At 45.6% G+C, this 18,802-nt stretch overlaps 1 protein-coding gene across 2 annotated transcripts; it reads left to right on the top strand.

The window, feature by feature from the left end:
* The first annotated feature begins 7,533 nt into the window (after positions 1–7,533).
* On the top strand, positions 7,534–18,802 carry slc29a4a (solute carrier family 29 member 4a). Of its 2 annotated transcripts, none has more exons than XM_028412665.1 (11): positions 7,534–7,740; positions 9,746–10,097; positions 11,525–11,656; positions 11,749–11,862; positions 12,835–12,963; positions 13,515–13,589; positions 13,683–13,942; positions 15,239–15,362; positions 15,468–15,655; positions 15,727–15,967; positions 16,056–18,802. In XM_028412665.1, exons 2-11 carry the CDS (start codon positions 9,863–9,865, stop codon positions 16,193–16,195), a joined length of 1,638 nt encoding a protein of 545 aa, XP_028268466.1. In that variant the 5' UTR covers positions 7,534–7,740; positions 9,746–9,862; the 3' UTR covers positions 16,196–18,802. The 2 variants fall into 2 exon arrangements, with proteins under 2 accessions (XP_028268466.1, XP_028268465.1); XM_028412664.1 differs by having other exon boundaries at positions 13,683–13,951.

Below are 18,802 nucleotides of genomic sequence, written 5' to 3'. Positions count from 1 at the left end.
GGCAGCAGAACAAATGAAACCACACCGACCAGACAAAACTAATACTTCTACCCACCACTACAACTAAAAAACAACAAAAGCAACGAAAGCAAAAAATGAATCAAGCCTTATTTTGTGAATGTAAACAACAGGAAAATAACAGGAGAAGCGTAGGTATTGATTGATATATTTTTGGCCTGTGGTAGAAGAGTCAGAGTATCAGTTCTCTTGTATTTTGAGGTAATGACCTGAACTCTCCTGGTGTCTTCTGACACTCATTTTTCTGAGAGAAAGCAGCCAATCAATGAGCAGCTGGCAGAGTGTGAACATTATGTACCTGAGGATATAGCTGAGATCTTATTCAGGCTGCTGTGTGTTTGTGTGTGTGTGTGCAGCGGAGGTGGAGCTGCAGTTGTTCACTTCTCTGCTCAACACACCCACCAATCAATAAACCTCTCTCTATCTCATCTCTCACACACACACACACACACACACACACACACACACACACACACACACACACACACACACACACACACACACACACACACACACACACACACACACACACACACACGGCTCTGGCCTTCACCCAACACTCACCAACCTCTTTCCTTTATTAGACAGATCTTCATGCTTCCTTTTAATGACTTTCATTAGATGGAAGACTCATAATATAGATGTAAGTCTGTGTGTGTGTGTGTGTGTGTGTGAGAGGCTATAAACATGAACAAATCTTTACTGATGTTGCTGAGTCAGCTCTCTTTACTGCAGGTTGACCCACATTCTGTAGCTGTGCAGCCACATTTGTCCTTAACAGGTTTCTGTCCAAATGAAAATGTCCTTCAGATAAGGTGAGTAACAACAACAACAACAACAACAATAAGTATTCAATCCAGTTTTTATGCAAGCTTTTTTTATACAGGAATTTAGACACAGATAGCTAAAAACATTTCTATCTTAAAAATAGATCATATAACCTGTAGTACCTGCACACCACATAAACTCTGAGTGCACACAAAGGAACCAAGAAGCTGTTTAAAGCTCAACTGTACAAATTCTGATGTACATAAACATCATTAATTTAATTTAATTATTATTATTTATTAATTATCGACTAGAACTGTTTTTGTACCAGGCTGTAAACACGTTTACTTCTTCTGTGGAATTTAAACATTCTTACACGTCTGTCGGGGTTGGCGCACTTCTTAAAGCCAGCCTCTAGTGGTCATTCAAGGAACTACATACATACAGCAGCTATTAGCATAAACAAAGAAGGTCAACATTATAGATTAAACCCAGATGTCTTCGTTTCCTGTAAGGAAAAAGGCTCATGTGACAGAGGCCTTAAGATGGAGGCTCATTTTTTTGCCTCAAGTGGCCATTTTAGGAACTGAGCTTTAGCTGATTAGCTTAGCACAGGGACTGACTGTGTATTTGTAACAAGACAATCTTTTAAAGCCGACTGAAACGTCTCAGTAACACAGGGGAGAAGCAGATTTCCCACACAGGCAGAGTCCCTGTCACTCTTCAACCTGTTCTCCACTCTCAGCTATAACTATAATCTGCAGGAGGCGGCCAGAAAGGTTCACCTGCTCTTCTTATGTCCCGATGAAGGTCGCACTCAGTCACACTCTCTGATTTACACACTGTGTGGCCCAGAACCATTAATCCCACCTCATCCAGAGCCGCTGAGGCAACTCCAGAGGTGGCGTCTTCTCAAACACACACACACACACACCGGTCTGTACACAGAGTTCATCTGGCCTGTAAAGGTTGCCAGTAACTCTGTCACATAATCTCGTTTTTCATCGGGTTCGTGTGTTTGCTCGAGTGAAGCCCAGGGCCTCAGTGCACTTCAGAGAGGTCTGTAGCAGCTACACACACACACACACACACACACACACACACACACACACACACACACACACAAGCACCAGAGGATGCATGATTTTATTCCACCTCAAGAGGCAGGTGCCCTCGAGGTCTGCCAGAGAGACAGCTCTTTGAAGCTGATGGAGGGAGAACAAGAGAGGGAGAGCAGACAGAGAGGAACGACAGTGATGAAAAGAGAACGATGGAGGAAGAGGAGGAGGAGGAAGAGGAGGAGGAGGAGGCGACATGTCTGCGCACGGCTCTCTAATACACATGACCTTTAAACAGCCACTCTCCCAGTCACTCCGTGTTCATCCATCCATTCTTTACGGGCACTTCTTTTGTGTTTTTCTTACCACCGACACTTTTCTCTCTGCCTGAGCGAGACCGTCTGTTTCCACCATTTGTACCTGTCTCACACTTTCACTCATTTCCTCCCTCCTGCATCGATCTCTCTTGTATTTTACCTCCAACAGCACAATTTTTTCCCTTTTCCTTCTCTTACAAATGTCCTTTTCTCCTCTTCTTCCTCCTCCTCCTCTACCTCAGAGATTTTTTTCCTTCCTTCCTGTCAGGCACATGTCGGACAGACAGGAGTGGAGGGAGGGCGGCTCGTAGGCTAATAGCTTTATCAATTCTCCTTATTACTACAACAATCTTATTAGAGATATGAAGATCAACAAAGGAGCTACTAAAAGGAGCCCACCAGCCTGATGAGGGTCCCAGAGGAAACCTGTGTGTGTGTGTGGGTCTGCACAGATAAAGACAGAGAAAGATGATACTATGCACAGGAGCAGTCCACAGGGATCGTTTCAGTCCTCGCTGTGATAATGGCTTCAGTCACTAAATCAAATCTTCCCATTCAAATACACTCACACAATTAAATGTAATGTGCACTAACGGCACATTGACTGATTGCAGCTACACTTGTGCAGAATACAAATGCAGAGCTGCATATAATAGAATAAAAGAAAAGGTACCGTCTTTATGCACACACAACGTATTTATGAATAATCAGGAGAGTCAGCTTATCGCTTATGCTCAATTAGCGAAATGATCATACTGCTCTGAATCTGACACCCACTTGTCAATCAGAGAGGCCACGCCCCCTTTTATGCCACAAGTGATGACTCACAGAAGTGCAGAATTTTAGCATGCACAGAAAGGTTAGCAATGATTGCAAATGAAGTTTATTCCGACATTTTTTGGTCAATCTACATTTCTGCTCTCACCTGTGGTCATGAGCTCTGGGTAGTGACTGAAAGAATGAGATCGCGGCTGAAACGAAGGCTGGCTGGGTGCTCCTTTAAAGATAGGGTGAGGAGCTTGGTCCCTCAAGAGGAGCCACTGCTGTTCATACATTTTTTGAGCCAGCCCCTTGTAGCCACCTGAGGAACTGCAGGTTTTGTTTCCCAGCCCTGGAAGTGGCTGCTCATAACAGTCACTACCTAAATACTGGAGCATGTAGCCCTTAACGAGCCAGATGCTTCAATCAGGAGTTGGTGGAGACTCAGAGAAAAAGGTTAAATATGAGTAAAAGGTTCAACCAGATAAGTTTAGTTAGCTAATCACATCAGACGTTCATAGCTTACTCTGGGTCTGGAGCTGATACTGGATACTGGTTAGTAGGATGTAAACATGTTTATTTCTGCTGTCAAACATGTGAACATGGAAGTCTGTGGAAACTGCTCACCTCAGAGGTGAGCTCCATCCATCCACTTCATCCTCTACTGCAGGGTCATGGGGGCCTGAAGGTGTTCACAGATGACCTGTTTATTGCAGAGACAAACAGCCACTCACCCTTACGGCCAAACCTATGAAGCACAGTGCAAAAACAAAGACCCCAGTGATTCAAACCAGGAACCTTCTTGCTTCAGATAAGTCTGAGGCCTTCGCTCCAACTTATTTACCCATCTTTGGATTATGCTGGATTTAGGCAGAGTCAGGTGTCACCAAGGTACCAACAGTCAGACTGGCAGAAAGACCAACTGTGATTGAAGCATTCCTAAAGATGCTAAGTGGACCATTCACTGGACGCCTGACCTGGATGTCTTTTGTTGGTTCTAGCTGTTCCTACATCTCTCTGATTGGTTGTACGTCTATCTGAAAGTGTGCAGAGGCAGTTTTATTCTGTGTCTGTCGGTTCTGCCCTCTGAGAACCCAGCTCGAAGCTGCAGAGACCAGATTCATTCTTTGCATAGAACAGAAGAAGAATCAGGAGGTCTGGCCAGCCTCTAACTATCTGCTTCCCCAAAGACTCTGTGACACTGCTGGATTAACTACATGCACAGGACCACTTTGTGTTTTTGTACAAAACAAAATACAAACACACACACACACACTAAGAAGCTGTGAAAACTGGAGAGTGCCTCAAGCACTTGGAAAGCACTCACTATGAATCCACACTATTGTTATGTTTTGGCTGCGATGTGTTGTAGGCTGGAATTACACAATGACACACAACATCTGTCCACACACACACACGCACACAGGTGGATTCTCATTTATGAGAGGATGCTGTTCTGCAGCTCTGTTGCTTTTCAAATATGATCTGCACTCTGTGGATGTGTGTGTGTGTGTCTGTGCGTGTGTTTCTTCTCAGCTCAAGCTGTTAAAGCTTTGTAAACACACTGTGCACACTCAAACACACACACACGTCCTTAACAAATCCCTGCTCTGAAACTCAGCACCACAGAGGCAGAGTTCAGTCACTCCTCTCTCACTCGGTGAGTCTTATTATCGTCGTCTCCATCTCACACACACACACACACACACACACACACACTGTGTGTGTGTGCTGTAATTTTAGTTCCGGTTGTATTTCATTGTTAAACAATACGATCCGTGTCTGGGAGGCTGATGCCAGGTTTGTGGGGTTTATGTCTTTATTTGTGAGCTCTCTGTTTACAGACGCCGCCTGCAGCTGTTTTCAGTGCTCTGCCTGCTCAGAATCACAAACAAATGAAACAAACCTTCGTTTTTGTCAGGAGCTGGTGGAGGTGGAGGCCAGATCAGACAGATTCACTCAAAATGAGAGATTTTTCTTGTTTGGCTGCCACTTAGCATAGCATAGCTAGCTTAGCACAGGAGCTGGGTCTGTGCAGCGATAACCAGTCGTCCCCTGAGGTGGACCAATCGATGCATCTCAGCAACAAAGCAGAGCTTTCCACAGAGTCATTTGAGGAACTGCATTTTTTGGAACTTTCCCTTCAAAGTTTTCCTGAAATGCTACAAAAATAAAAAGAATAAAAACTGGGAGGTGAGCAGAATGTGACCTCATGCTGCACTGCATGAAGCTGCTCCGCTGTCAGATCTCAGCAGAGCCTCGGTGGAGTCAGTACTTTCTCTCGGACTCTCTCTTCCTCACTGTCTTCCTCACTGTACTTGCCTCCTTCTCTGTGTCTCTGCTTTCATTTCCCTCCACATCAGCCATCACAGAGTGCTCTCTCTCTCCTCTGCGGGTATTACCTCCCCCTTTCTCTGTCTTGTATCTTCATCTCTTGCTTGACTGAACTCCTCACTCTCTCTCTCTCTTCCCACCTCTCTCCATCTGTCTCCGTCCCTCGATCCCTGTGCCTCTGCATTTACACCTGTCTCTTCTCTTTTCCCTCACATCCTCCTTTTCTTGCCGTCTCTGTCCTCCTCTAACCGTGTGATGGGATTAAACCTCCATCTGTCTCTCCCCTCTATTACTTTTTTGTTGCCTCAATTTCTCGCCATCCTTTGCCTATTTTCCTGCCTCTGTCTTTCTTTATCTCTTCTGCCAAAGGTGAGAGGAGGTGGCGGCGGTGGCGGGCGGTAGTACTATCAGTATGCAGAGTCATGGTGCTGTGGCTGTGCCGTCATTGATTGAACCAGCAGCTAAATATAGACGCCGGCGAGGCTCAGCATCTTTACCAGGCTGGAAGGAGGGATGGATGCGGACGCTGTGAGCTAGTGTGGTGGAGAGCAAGATAACTACTGGACACAGAGTGTAAAACAGCCTCACACACACACACACACACACAGATCTGTCAGTACAGAGCTGCAGGGTATTGGCTGGAAAGAAAAAGAATTCCATTTGAGTAAAGGAGGCGTAACATGCTCTGACCTTTTTACACATTCACAACAGGGAGCTGCTGAGAAAAATATTTATGGGACACACACACACACAGACACACACACACACACAGACACACACACACACTGAGGCACACACTCTCAGATCGACAGGAGCTCATTCTTTTCTGGACAGATAGCTGCAGGCTAAAACAACCGGACAAATCATTACTATTCACCACACAGCATAAATCCCAAGAAGACCACAGACAGACAGGCAGACAGACAGACAGGCAGACAGACAGGCAGGCAGGCAGGCAGGGAGACAGACTTGTTTTTTTTCTTGAGTGTTTCTATGTTAGATTAAGTGACTTAAAACAACCTCACACACACACACACACACTGGAAAAACTGCACTTACTTTACTGCTGAGACAAAAATAAAGAGAGCCGGGGCCAGATTTAGACCAAAGTTTTGGTGTTTGAATGATAAGATCGGACGCCTCACTTGGTTGTTTTTTACAGAACCATCATGAAGGACAGTACTCACCTGTTTAATGTTAACATGCGCCACTTCATAGGGAGAGATCTCAGCATGCAGACGTCACTGTGGCTCTAATGTTGAAACAAAGATGGAAATAAATTAATATAGATTACTAGGAACACTGTGTTTATTCCCAACACCCAGACTTTGTGACATCTTTATGTAGTTTGTAGTTTTTTGGAGCCTTCAGGCTTTGATTCCTGTGTTTTCTGATATATGGTGCATTTAAATGTCAAGAAACCTGAGTGCACATGTCAGAGTTCATGGAGCACTGCTCCTTTGGTAAGTTTTGGGGGGTCACTGTTGAGTCCTGCAGCCAGTTTCTGCTGAAGGCAGCCATGTTGCTGGTTGTGTTGTCTGAGTTGGTGAACAAACCCTCTTTAGCAAACCACAAGAGGAGACCGTGGGCTTCCAGTCTGCACTCAGCCCAACCACAGAGGAAGACTTCAATAAATCATCCAACCACCAACCTGCATGATGATGCATCTTCTCTTGTTAGTCTGAGGGCAGGTGACGTCAGCTCACGATCCCACCTAGTGGTACAAAGTGGGATCAGCATGCTACGTTGATATCTGCTTTAAACTGTATGAAGGGGATTCAAACCCACGACCTCCCATCCTGCAGTGCAGCAGCCAGCTCCAACCATTCAGCTGATTCCGGTCTGACTCGGCTCCTGTGAGGCAGCAATATGACGGAGCTCCTGCCAATAAAGACGCATTAGCATATTGAACTGAGCTGATCTGTCAATCACAGGGAGGCTCTGCTGCCAGCCTTCATTTACTATCAGTCATACCGAGTTCATCCATCAGCACCACGCACCAGGAAAGACCAATAAACCAGAATAAAAGAGACAAAGTGAGATGTGTTTTTTTCCACAAATCATGTTTCTATGATGAGTTCAGCTTTTAAAAACAAACTGCGCATGGAGTAAAAACAGTTCTTTTGCATGAATCAGGCTCGACTTTAATGGTGCGTTTATTAAAAAAAAAGACTGATTTGAAAAGATGAACAGCTAGAGACTCACCCCCTCCTCCTCCTCCTCCCCCTCCTCCTCCTCCTCCTCATCCATCCATCCGCGCTTCCCTTTTCCTCCGCTGCTGGATGGTGCGGGTGTAGGAGCGCATGCAGGACCGCACCGGGGTTTCCTAACTGTCCAAAGGAGACGGGCTGACGAGGCTGGAACAGAGACAGAGACAAAGAGACAGAAACGTCCACCGAGGGTCCAGCAGGAGGAAGGACTTCGCTGCTCCAGCTGCTGCTGCTGGAAGCCGGAGGAGCGGACACCGGAGAGGAGAGGCGCGGGAGGTAAGGGGCCATTAATAACCTGTTGTTTGTGTGTTGTTGTCATTTTGGGATGAGGACGCGGAGAAGAGGGACGCTCGGAGCAGCAGCTGTGACAGCGACACGTTGGAGTTAATAATAATAATATGATGATGATGGTTGTATTTAAACTGATGATCATGGCAAACACGGTTCAGACGTCCTGTTTTTCATTAACTGCGATTTTTACGCACAAGGAAAACACGTGATTTTACGCAAAGATTAATTTGTTTTCGTGACCTGGAGCTGCAACATTTTCCTCCTTTAAATCAACAGTAGAAATTGCTGCATAATATCAGGCTGCAATTCAATTACAGCGGCTGGCTGGAGCCTTTTAATTTAACCCAAGAAGGCTGCGAGCGCCGCCTCCAGTCTGCGCACGGAACCTCTGCAGATCCAGGATCAGGGACTGGTTTTTTTAGATTCAAAGCAGCCTCGGAGGCTTCACTCACAGCCTCCATTGTTTTCTGTGTAATCACCTGTAGCCACAGCTGGAGGATGTTACAGGGATGATCGCCTGCTTACATCAGCTGATCCCGTTTCCAGACAGCTGGTTTAAAACCAGGGAAACAAAGCAGCGCTGCTCCTTCATCAGTTTTACATCAGGGCATCAGAGGTGAGCGGGCTGGCAGCGAGGCCACAGGGCTGATGTTTGAACTGTGGCAGCAGCTCTCTGCATGTTCACACACAGGTCCTGAGCCTTTGTGCTTTTTGTATGTGTGTGTTTGCACCCAGAACAAAGTCAATACCCATTTATATTGATCCAGCCTGTAACGTTTTTCCTTCACAGCTCCCTGTTGACTGGAGTGAATGAAAAGCTGCTGCACAGCCCGCAGGGCCTTATGGGAGTTAAAACATGAGGACGGGCTTCTTTGTTTGGAACCCAGGATGATTTGTAGACTTGATTTGACAATGGATGAACCTTTTTTGGTGAAAAAAACGAGGATTTTCTGCATTTATCTAATTTATTTGACTGTAAATTGTAAATCTTTTGCTTTTTTTTAAGCTGTCAGTGAAACCAGCCCAGTCTAAGAGCCCTCGTGTGAATGTGTAAATAACCTTCTGGTTGAGGTGGAACTTACCTAAACATCCAGTTTCCAAAACCTAGTCACGCACTTTTGATGTCTAAACATCACCGAAGTGTGTCTGAAAACGAAATTCAAACAATAGATGCTTCTCCACTGCAGGAACTCTTGGCCCATTTTCTTTAGGTTCCTCATCACAGCATCTTCCTCTGTATAGGGCTCAAAAATACACATTAGAATGCAGGAACTTTTGAGTGAAAAGCTTGATGCTGATTGGTTAATTGGTTTACAGACCGGCTCTATTGTCATTAAGAATCAAGAAAACGATCAGCAAAACAAAGACGGGTCAGGAGGTATTGATCGGTTGATCTATTATGTCACCTCATGAGCCTTAAATGGATCCAAAGATGTCATGGAAACACAATCAGCCTCACACACGGTCCTGCAGTGTCTCTATACCTTCATTCTTTCTCTGCTGCGCTTCCACTGGGTCAGATTTAACCATGAACCCCATCATGCAGTTTGTTTTAGGGATGATCAGACCAGCAGAGGGTGAGTTCCTGCAGTGGAAAAACACCAAATGTGGGATACAAACCTCGGGCTTCTCTGTGAAAATCTGGCCCTTATGTCAGAAGATGGGGTGTTTTGCTTGATAAATAACATTAACTAGTGATCAGTCAGTAGAACTGTGGAGCATGTATCTCCTCTCAGCTGACTAATTGGTTTTCTCTCCAGTGGAATGAATCTTGCGGTGTCTGTTGGCTGAATGCAGCGCTGCATCTTCGCTCACCTTGCTGTCACTCAGCATCCTTTGTCACTTCTCGTTTCAAATGCCGCTCACACACAAACACATTTCTGTGGGCTGTCTTAACCTTGACTCTTGATATTTCCAGTGACGCACTGAAACTGTTTTTTTTTTCTTGCTTTCACATTTTAATTCTGCTTCCTGTTGTTTCCTCCTGCAGATCCACTCCACCCCAACATGCACGCTCCCGAGAGTGTGTAGCTTGTCTTTTCCAGAGGAGTGCTCAGTTGTGTGTGTGTGTGTGTGTTGTGCTTTCCTGCATACCTGAAGTGCAGAGATGGGGTCGGTGGGCGCAGAGCGCCGCAGGCCCACACCGGTCCAGACACCCGAGGAAAGGGATGTGTGGAGGGATGGAGGAAGAGCCGGATGGAGGGATGCAGGGAGGGACGGGTGGAGAGAGGGAAGGGAGAGCGGCGTGGTGCAGAGCTACAGCTTCGACTCGTACCAGCTGGAGGAGGAGGAGATCAGTAAAGACGCCCCAGAGCGAGGAGTGCTGGCTCTGTCTGAACCTGGTGAGGGAGTTTCTGCTGTCTGTACTATTTATAAAGAGAGGGGAAGAAACAAAGGAGAAGAACATCAATATTCTTCACCACAAAAACAACTGTTTATATACAGATATAGAAAGAGATAGAAAGAAAAAGACAATGATAATGAGTCTACAATAAATCTATATTATAATTTATGAACAATTCTGCCTGTTTAGTGGTGGAAAACAGCACCAATACTCTACATTATACTCATTTTTGACCTGGTGCTGCTTTAAATTTAATAATTTCCACATTAGTACTCAACTTATCAAATGAAAAAAAGCCCCTTTTCACAAGGGGTATTGCAGGTCACATGCACACAGTGTCCTCAGACAGCACAGTGGAAATAAGCTTGTGTTTAAACAGAAGACGTTTGCATTCTTCACAACTTTCAGCTGCTAACAGTAGCTCAACAGTTTCAGTGTCAGAGTCCAACCTATCTGTGTAAACTCTGATGCTAGCTAGCCTAGCCTGGTGTGCATGTCCTCCAATATGTTGCATTATGCAAAGGCACAGACAAAGCAATGCTATCTATTTAGCTACATGTTGCGCACACTGTGTGCAACATGCTGTATTCTTTGTGAATTTTGACAGATTAGCATTGCTTCAAATCAATGGATGAATTGGATAATTGTCATTTTATGATGAGCGTCTCCAGCTGGATGGTGGAGGCGAGAGAGATAAACACAGCACAAAGGCAAAAAAAAGAGGAAGAGCACTGTGCTGTGTGTAGAACACAGGAGGCCGCCTGGTAATTGTTGCGTTGCCTGGTTACACGTGTAGCTCAAAGGTTAATCAGATCAAGTGACGCAAAGACGCGCACACAGCGAGGGCCCTGGCTCAGGCCGGAGCCTCGTATCCAATGGATTTCCTGGTTGTTCTTTCTTCGTGATGATGCTGACCTGAACAGGCTGCTTCATTCTGAAGAAAAGCTGCTGCTGTCAGCCTCCTCTCATCCTCTGTGTCCATTTTTTTTACCTCACAAACTGCAGCAGAACAGCAGAACTGCAGAAATGAGAGTATTATGGATTACAGAGGAGATAAGTGCGGGTTATCAGCCATCAACAGATGAATCAGACAATAATTCCTCCATCACCGTTTCCATGGTAATAAAGTAACTGTGAGAGAGAGAGTTCTTCCTTTTGGCCTGCTGTAAAATCAAAATGCTAAAAATCATTTGGAGCGGTTAATAGTAGGCTTACAGGATTAGGAAAGGATTATGAGTGGTTTCATAGCCCTCGTTTCTCCTGAAGCTGAATCCGCTGCAGGTCTTCACCTGACCTGACGTCTCCATCAGTGTGGAGCTGCTGCTCCATCCATCCCCATCAGCCTCCCTGACGGTGTCATTCAGATGTTTCCATCCCCGCTGTTTGACTGTGATTTCATGCTGCTCCTTTTCTTTTGCCGCTTAGACTTTGAGGAGCCGATCCCTGATGACCGTTACCATGGCATCTATTTTGCGATGCTATTGGCTGGAGTGGGTTTCCTGCTTCCCTACAACAGCTTCATTACAGATGTGGATTACCTGCACCAGAAGTTTAAAGGTACACAAACATGCATGGATTAAAAAAAAAGCCCTGCAGAGATAAAAACCCGGCTCATCAGCTGTGTCTGTCCTCTGTCTGTGCGTTTTCAGGGACGTCCATTGTGTTCGACATGAGCCTGACGTACATCCTGGTTGCTCTGCTGGCTGTGATCCTCAACAACGTGCTGGTGGAGAGGCTCAGCATGCACACCAGGATCACAGTCGGTAAGAGGTGGTTTATAAATACACTCTGTGGAGGATCTTTGTGCTGTTGCTCTGTCCCACTCTGGTCTCAATGATGATTTGCATTTGGTGACTAGAGGTCAAAGGTCATGGACACTCTGACCCCTAATGTCCATATGAAACGTCATTAAATTCGGCACAAACGTTCACTTGTAATCAAGGCCGACCCTCGTATTTGGAGGTCACAGGTCTCATACTGGAAAGAACGATCAATGTCTCAAGAACGTTTTGAGGAAAATTTGGCACAAACTCCCATCATGGAGGATGGATTGATGAAATTTAAAGGTATGGTGTCGATGGTTTTGTAACACTTGGACTCAAGTTTAAGCTAACTACAGTCTACAGACTACAGTCTGACCTCTAAATCACAATTATGACAGAAATCGATGCCAATGTTTGATCAAATTAAATGATCCAGTGATGGTTTTTAACATAAAACTCCTCATTTATTCTCTCAGATCTCAATCAAACCCTCTCAGATGGAAGCGAGCACGTGCAGGCTGAGGTTTTCATCTTGTTCTGGAGAAATTTAAACATGGCCCAAAGATACTCATTAAAATTCTGTTTTTAAAGCTGCTACATGACTTTGCAGTGTAAATTATTCCCGAACTGCGATATTGGAGAATAACATGAAATATTAAAGCATTTGAGGCTACAAAAAAAAAAGAGGAAAAGAAAAATCATCTCTGAGCAAAAATGGAAAACAGTACGTCACCAAAGACAAATCTCTACATATATATACAGTGCAGCACCTCTGCCGCTTAAAATAGCACCGGTCCTGGAGGAGATGTCTTTTGAAGTGTGCTGTCTGATGCTCCAGAGCTTCTCTCTGGAGGTATTAAAGTCTGGATCTGAACCTCGGAGGACCACAGTGTTGTTCACGCGTGCCGGCCCTGTCAGATATGTGCCCAGTCATGCGGTTACGCTCTTGAGTCATCTCCTCTTCCTCTGCAGGTTACATCTTAGCTCTGGGCCCGCTGGTTTTCGTCAGCGTGTTTGACGTCTGGCTGGAGAAGTTCACCCTCAGGCAGGCTTACATCATCAACCTGGTGTCCGTGGGAGTGGTGGCCTTCGGATGTACAGGTACTACTGAGGATCAAAGCCGATTTGATCAATAATGTGATCATCAAAAAATTTAAACATTTAAAGAACCGGCTGTGTGACAATGCAAGCTAAAATAAAAGCTAAACCTGATTTCAGGTTGCTAATCTGCAGCAGGTAGTTTTGTTAGCTATACTTAACCAAGTAGTTTTGAAGGCTAGCTAAGTAGCTTTGATGGCTAAAGCTATGATGAAGTAGAACATCGTGCAGCTAAAGGTTTGAGTGAAATAGAGTTATTAAAAAGATGCTTAATGGCTAATCAGTGCTAATTAAACATGGCATCTGTCAGCACTGTCAGATGAACAAGCTGTCAGAAGATGAACCCAGCAGAGGCGCTCAGTCCTCGGCTGGGTTCCTGTGTGTGTCTGTGAGTGCGAGCGCTCTGCCTGCGGTTTAATTAGCGGAGGTCTGCAGGTCGCAGCAGCTTCCCTCCAGTGGCAGGTTTGAGCTTCAGGAAGTGGGACCTCTAAATAAATTGTGTTGTTACAGCGTTGACTGCCAGGCCTGATAACCTCTTCCTGCTCCATCCCCAGTGCAGCAGTCCAGTTTCTATGGTTACATGGGGATGCTGCCCAAGAGGTACACTCAGGGGGTGATGACTGGAGAGAGTAAGTACACACTGTTTAATCTTCTTCACCCCCTCCTCCCTCCCTCTTCATCACTCACCTCACTTGGGTGTATTTTCTCGTCTCTGCTCTCAGGCACAGCTGGGGTGATCATCTCGCTGTCTCGTATCTTCACTAAACTGCTGATCAAAGACGAGAAAAAGAACACGCTCATCTTCTTCCTGGTCTCCATCAGCATGGAGATGCTGTGTTTCCTGCTTCACCTGCTGGTCCGACGCTCGCGGTTTGTCCGATACTACACCAGCCACGCTCAGGGCAAAGGGCCGGGCAAATGTCACGATCCCCGGGACAACGGGACGGGATACAGGGTCCACCATGATGTCACTGCAGAGGAAGTAAGATTTGTAAGTCTGTGTTTTTTTTCCCCCCTGTGCATTATATACAGAGCAGTTCTTCATTTGTTCTTCGTGCCTAAATGTGAGGTTTGGATTGTGGCTTCATGTGGACCAGCAGGATCTCTCATCAAAGTTTTCTGTGCATGATTCATTCACCCAGCTCTTCATTAATGATGCAAAAAGCAAACTGTTTCTGGACAGACAGGGAGGAAATGTCAGTGTGTGTGTGTGTGGTGGGGCTGGGCTGGGTGTGTTTTAAAAATAATTTATTTAAGCTATGCGCTGCTGTTTTGGCGAGCATTCAGAAATAGAAGGAGAAGAGGAGCCATGAGTCTGGGAGAAGTTATTAGGGCTGGGGAGGTTGTGTGGGTGAGAAAAAAAATAAGAGTCACGACGTGGAGAGGATGAAAAGGTTGGAAGGAGGCAGAAGATGGGAGACGGAGGGGGGGAGGGAGAGGGGAGGCTGGAGGGAGGAGGAACAGGTTTATGAAAATGACTGAGAAACAGAAGGAGGGAGGGCAGGAGAGCACGACAACAACAGAGGAGGAGACAAATCCACTTTGTAGCCCTGTATGAAGGAGCCCAACGACATGAGAGGCTAATATTCCTCATCATGCTGTGTGTGTGTGTGTGTGTGTGCACAGTCTTCAAAGGAACCCACCTCAGGCTGTCATTTTTAAGCATGATTGTGTTGCCATCAGTCGAGTGTGTGTGATTGATATCCCCTGGTGTTTCACCATGGTGTGTGTGTGTGTGTGTGTGTGTGTGTGTCTGGCAGCCTTTTGTTCTGGTTGCCAGGGGAAACCAAAGCAGCGCTCTTCTACATTATGGGACAATCAAGAATAGTGGTGCCTTCTGGCCCGCCAGTCGCTCTAATCAACTAATGGATCTGTGTGTGTGTGTGTGTGTGTGTGGCTGCTCGGCTAATTTGCAGTCCGCTCTGCAGAGTCTCTGACATCATTACGTCAATCTTCAGCCTTCCTTCTCTAAAAGCTGCTGCCATAAAAAGCTGATGTCATGAAGCCAGGAAGCCATTACTAATGAAGAAGAGGTCAAAACAGTAAATATTCTAATTCAGAGTGTGAGAGAGAGAGAGTTACTCTGGTGCTGTCCTAACGAACTGTTAATGTCCTTCACAGAGCCTTGAGGATGTGTTTGAGTACATGAAGGACTCAGTGCTTGCGCCTCTCACACGCCTGTGGTTATAAGGCTGCACACATTTGGTCTGATAAATAAATGAAGGTGGCATAAAGACGGGGGTTTGTTCAGTTTAACTGATGGCCTGTCTCTCCTCAGGGAAACGGTGGGACAGGAGCACCGTCCTCTACAGAGGAAGGCGTCGAGGACTTCGCCGGTGGTACCTATGTAAGATTCGACGCCCCGAAAGCCAAGATCCGGAGGAGCTGGCCCGGCGTCCGCGGTACTCTGCTAAATTACCCTCTGACTCCAACAGATGCATCAGAGATGTAAATGCACCCCCTGTGAGTCATCAGTTAGCCCAGATTCTGTCTCTGTGTGGTTTCAGACATGATCCTGCATCGCTACGTGGTGTCCCGGCTGATCTGGACCTACATGCTGTCCATAGCTGTGACCTACAGCATCACCCTGTGTCTGTTCCCCGGACTGGAGTCTGAGATACGAAACCCCACTTTAGGGGAGTGGCTCCCCATCCTCATCATGGCCATCTTCAACATGTCAGACTTTGTCGGGAAGGTGAGCCGCGCGGTTTTCACTTCACGTGTCTGACAGCGGGTCAGAGTCTGACCTTCCTTCTGACTCCTCAGATCCTGGCAGCGCTGCCGTACGACTGGTCCGGAGGCCGCCTGCTCTTCTTCTCCTGCCTGCGGGTGGTCTTCATCCCTCTGTTCGTCATGTGCGTGTACCCGGTCAGCGCTCCCACCCTGTCCCATCCCACCTGGCCATGTCTCTTCTCCCTCTTCATGGGAGTCACCAACGGGTATTTCGGGTCCGTGCCAATGATCCAGGCTGCTGGCAAGGTGCCACCTGAACAGAGGGAGCTGGCAGGTCAGAGAGAGTCACCTGAAGGGTGAATCAGTGAACACACACACAGACTCTGCTCCTCTTCACCGCTTCTCTCTGTCTCTCTCTCCAGGGAACACCATGACGGTGTCCTACATGACGGGCCTGATGGTCGGCTCTGCTGTGGCGTATGCGGCGTACAGCTTCATCGCTCCGGCAACGGGAACACACCTCGCCACGCTACACACGCCTGCCAACGCTACAGGGTATTGAATGTCAGAAATTAAAACACACACACACATATATATATATATATATACACATGAACACAGCTTGACTGATGGACTGCAGAAGAAGAAGAAAATGGAAACAGACAAAGAAAATAAAAGACTCCTCTGAGTCTGCAGCCTGGATCAGAGAGACGTCACTGTACAGACACATCCTCTGACATCAGTGCAGTGGAGGGTCGAGGGATGTTTTCCTGCAGGAAGCGAGCTGAGGGCGAGACGTCATGTCACAGATCACAGACTGTCCCTCACATTTCACGATGAGAGTTTAATTAATGGGTCATGTAGCATCTTTAAAGGATCGCTCTGGTGTTTTTATTTCAAGCTCTATTTTCTCATCTTTTGGGTATAAATGAGGCAAAAATGGACCAGACACAGCCCACTAGAAGTGTCTTGTTTGTGGCTGAGTGTGTGCATGCCTTCTTTATTTATTAATGCTGGATATGTCTGACTTTATTTGGGAATATGTGGAGCTAAAGCTGACAAACTGTCCCTCACAGATGATCCTTGCACCTTGCAGACTGACACTTTTAGTGAATTTAATGTGTGTTTCTGCTGATTCAAAACATGTTTGACTCATTTATACCCAAAAATAGAGCCTGTAATTATAAAAACTATGAGAATTCTCCTTCGACATATGTCACACGAGATGTTTGTATGTGTAATGAATCATGTGGGCGGGTTAGTATTATAAAAAGGACTGAAATAACCATCCAGAGCTCCATGTTAGCCCCGTTAGCCCACAACCTGTTATGGCTGGACATGTTTGTAAAGGCTCATGAAATATGGTGTAACGTTTTACAGACAAAGAGGGGATATATATATATAAAATATTTACTATTTTTGACATATGTGTAGCATGGAACCAGGTGACTGAGCAGCAGCTAACGCTAACACTGCAAATTCACACATTTCATACTGTTCAAATTTGACCTTAATGCATCATGTTTAGTTGGCATTTCCAGCTTAAAAGTACAAGAAGTATTGCATATGTCCCTCCTTGCGCCCTCTGGTGGTAGAAAAGACTCCTACATGCTGATCAGAACGAACCTGAAGGTGATGATGGCTGATTTGTCATCATGTGATGTGGGATAGAAGGCGAGGAAAACCCCGCTGGGGCTGATTGTTTCTGCTCAGTGTTAGCTGAAAAAAGAATGTAAATACACAGAATGAAAAGCTCTCCACGCACCGACTTTTCTTCAACAAGTCACCTGAAAACAAACCTTCCTGTGTTCTGTAGCTTCATGTGGTGGAACCGGTCCTGTTTATTCCCTCTGATAGTTCTGTCCCGCTGGGATGGATTCATTTTTCACTGTTCATACATTATGAAGACAAACAGGCCTCAGCCATGAAGTGCACTGCATTATGTAGCTTGAATAGAGCATGATGTGAAGAACGGCCGGGTGCCATTTGGGAGCTAACCTCATTACTGTATGAATGTCCCCGCTGTGCCGGAGGCGCGAGCTGAAGGTGTTTTCAGTTATTTTTGGTCAGACGTGTTGTTAAAGGACATGAAAAGTCGCTTTCCTTCTCTCTCTGAAAGGAAAGAAAAAGATCACTGAGTTGATCACTGCGTAAAACAGCAGGGATCCTAACATTGTTATGTAGCCGTGCTCCTCCTTGTGGCTGTGTGAAGAACTGCATGTAAAATCAAGAAAGGGAAAAAAACAGCAGAGACACTTGTTGCATTAACCGTGGACAGTATATAACTGTGGATGTGACATGAAGCGGGTGGGCAGTTGCGATCATTGCTAAGCTAAGCTAAGCTAAGCTAAGCTAACATGTTCCTCTTCAGTTTACCATAGAAGAGAATTAGCATATTTCCCTATCTGTTAAAAACAAACAAAAACGACTGCGGACGATTTTAAAGAGTTAAAAAGTGAGTAGAAGTGAAGAAGACGTGTTTGTCTAATCACATAAAATCAGAGTGAGCTACCTGTGCCACAGACTGTGTGATAGATCCTGCAGAAAGCTGTCAAATCTCATTAATGTCCCAGCCTAAAAACAACTGTGTGCACACACACTCAATGAGCCGCTCATCGCTTCATAGACGCATTTTTTGGTTTCTGACACTTTAATCCAGAGTAAATTATGATGGATTTTAACAGAAGAATAAACGTCACAAAGTGCGAGGCGGCTGGTCTCTGACAGACTCTACCAGAGAAAAGAGTCTAAAGCTGGAGGCAGAAGGAGCGCTTGGGTGGAGGTATAATTTAAAGGTTTGTGCTTCTTATGGCGTTCGTTTTCATTTTCTGCCATGTGACATACAGGGATTATTTAAAACTGTCAAATATCAAGCTGCTGCTTATGTGTAAATATTGTATAAACATTCACTGTAACATATTTTGCAGATATTTGTAAAAAGAAAAGAAGAAGAGCTAAATGCAGTTTAAGGAGGAAGCACTGTGAACTGGCCTTTCTGTTGTAAATCTGTGTCAGAGAGGGAGAAACGGCTCTCATGAAGCAAACTGTGGCCACTCAGGTCTGAATGTTTAACTTTAAATCTGTTCCCTAACACATCAAAACAGGACTAAATGTTGTATGTACGAACCAGGACTATTAAACATATAAAGAAACTGTTCTGACCCATAAT

This window comes from Parambassis ranga, chromosome 8 (genome assembly GCF_900634625.1).
Source record: "Parambassis ranga chromosome 8, fParRan2.1, whole genome shotgun sequence".
NCBI lineage: Eukaryota > Metazoa > Chordata > Actinopteri > Ambassidae > Parambassis > Parambassis ranga.
Note: the sequence above shows the minus strand (reverse complement) of the source record. Positions and strands in the feature narration are given on the sequence as shown.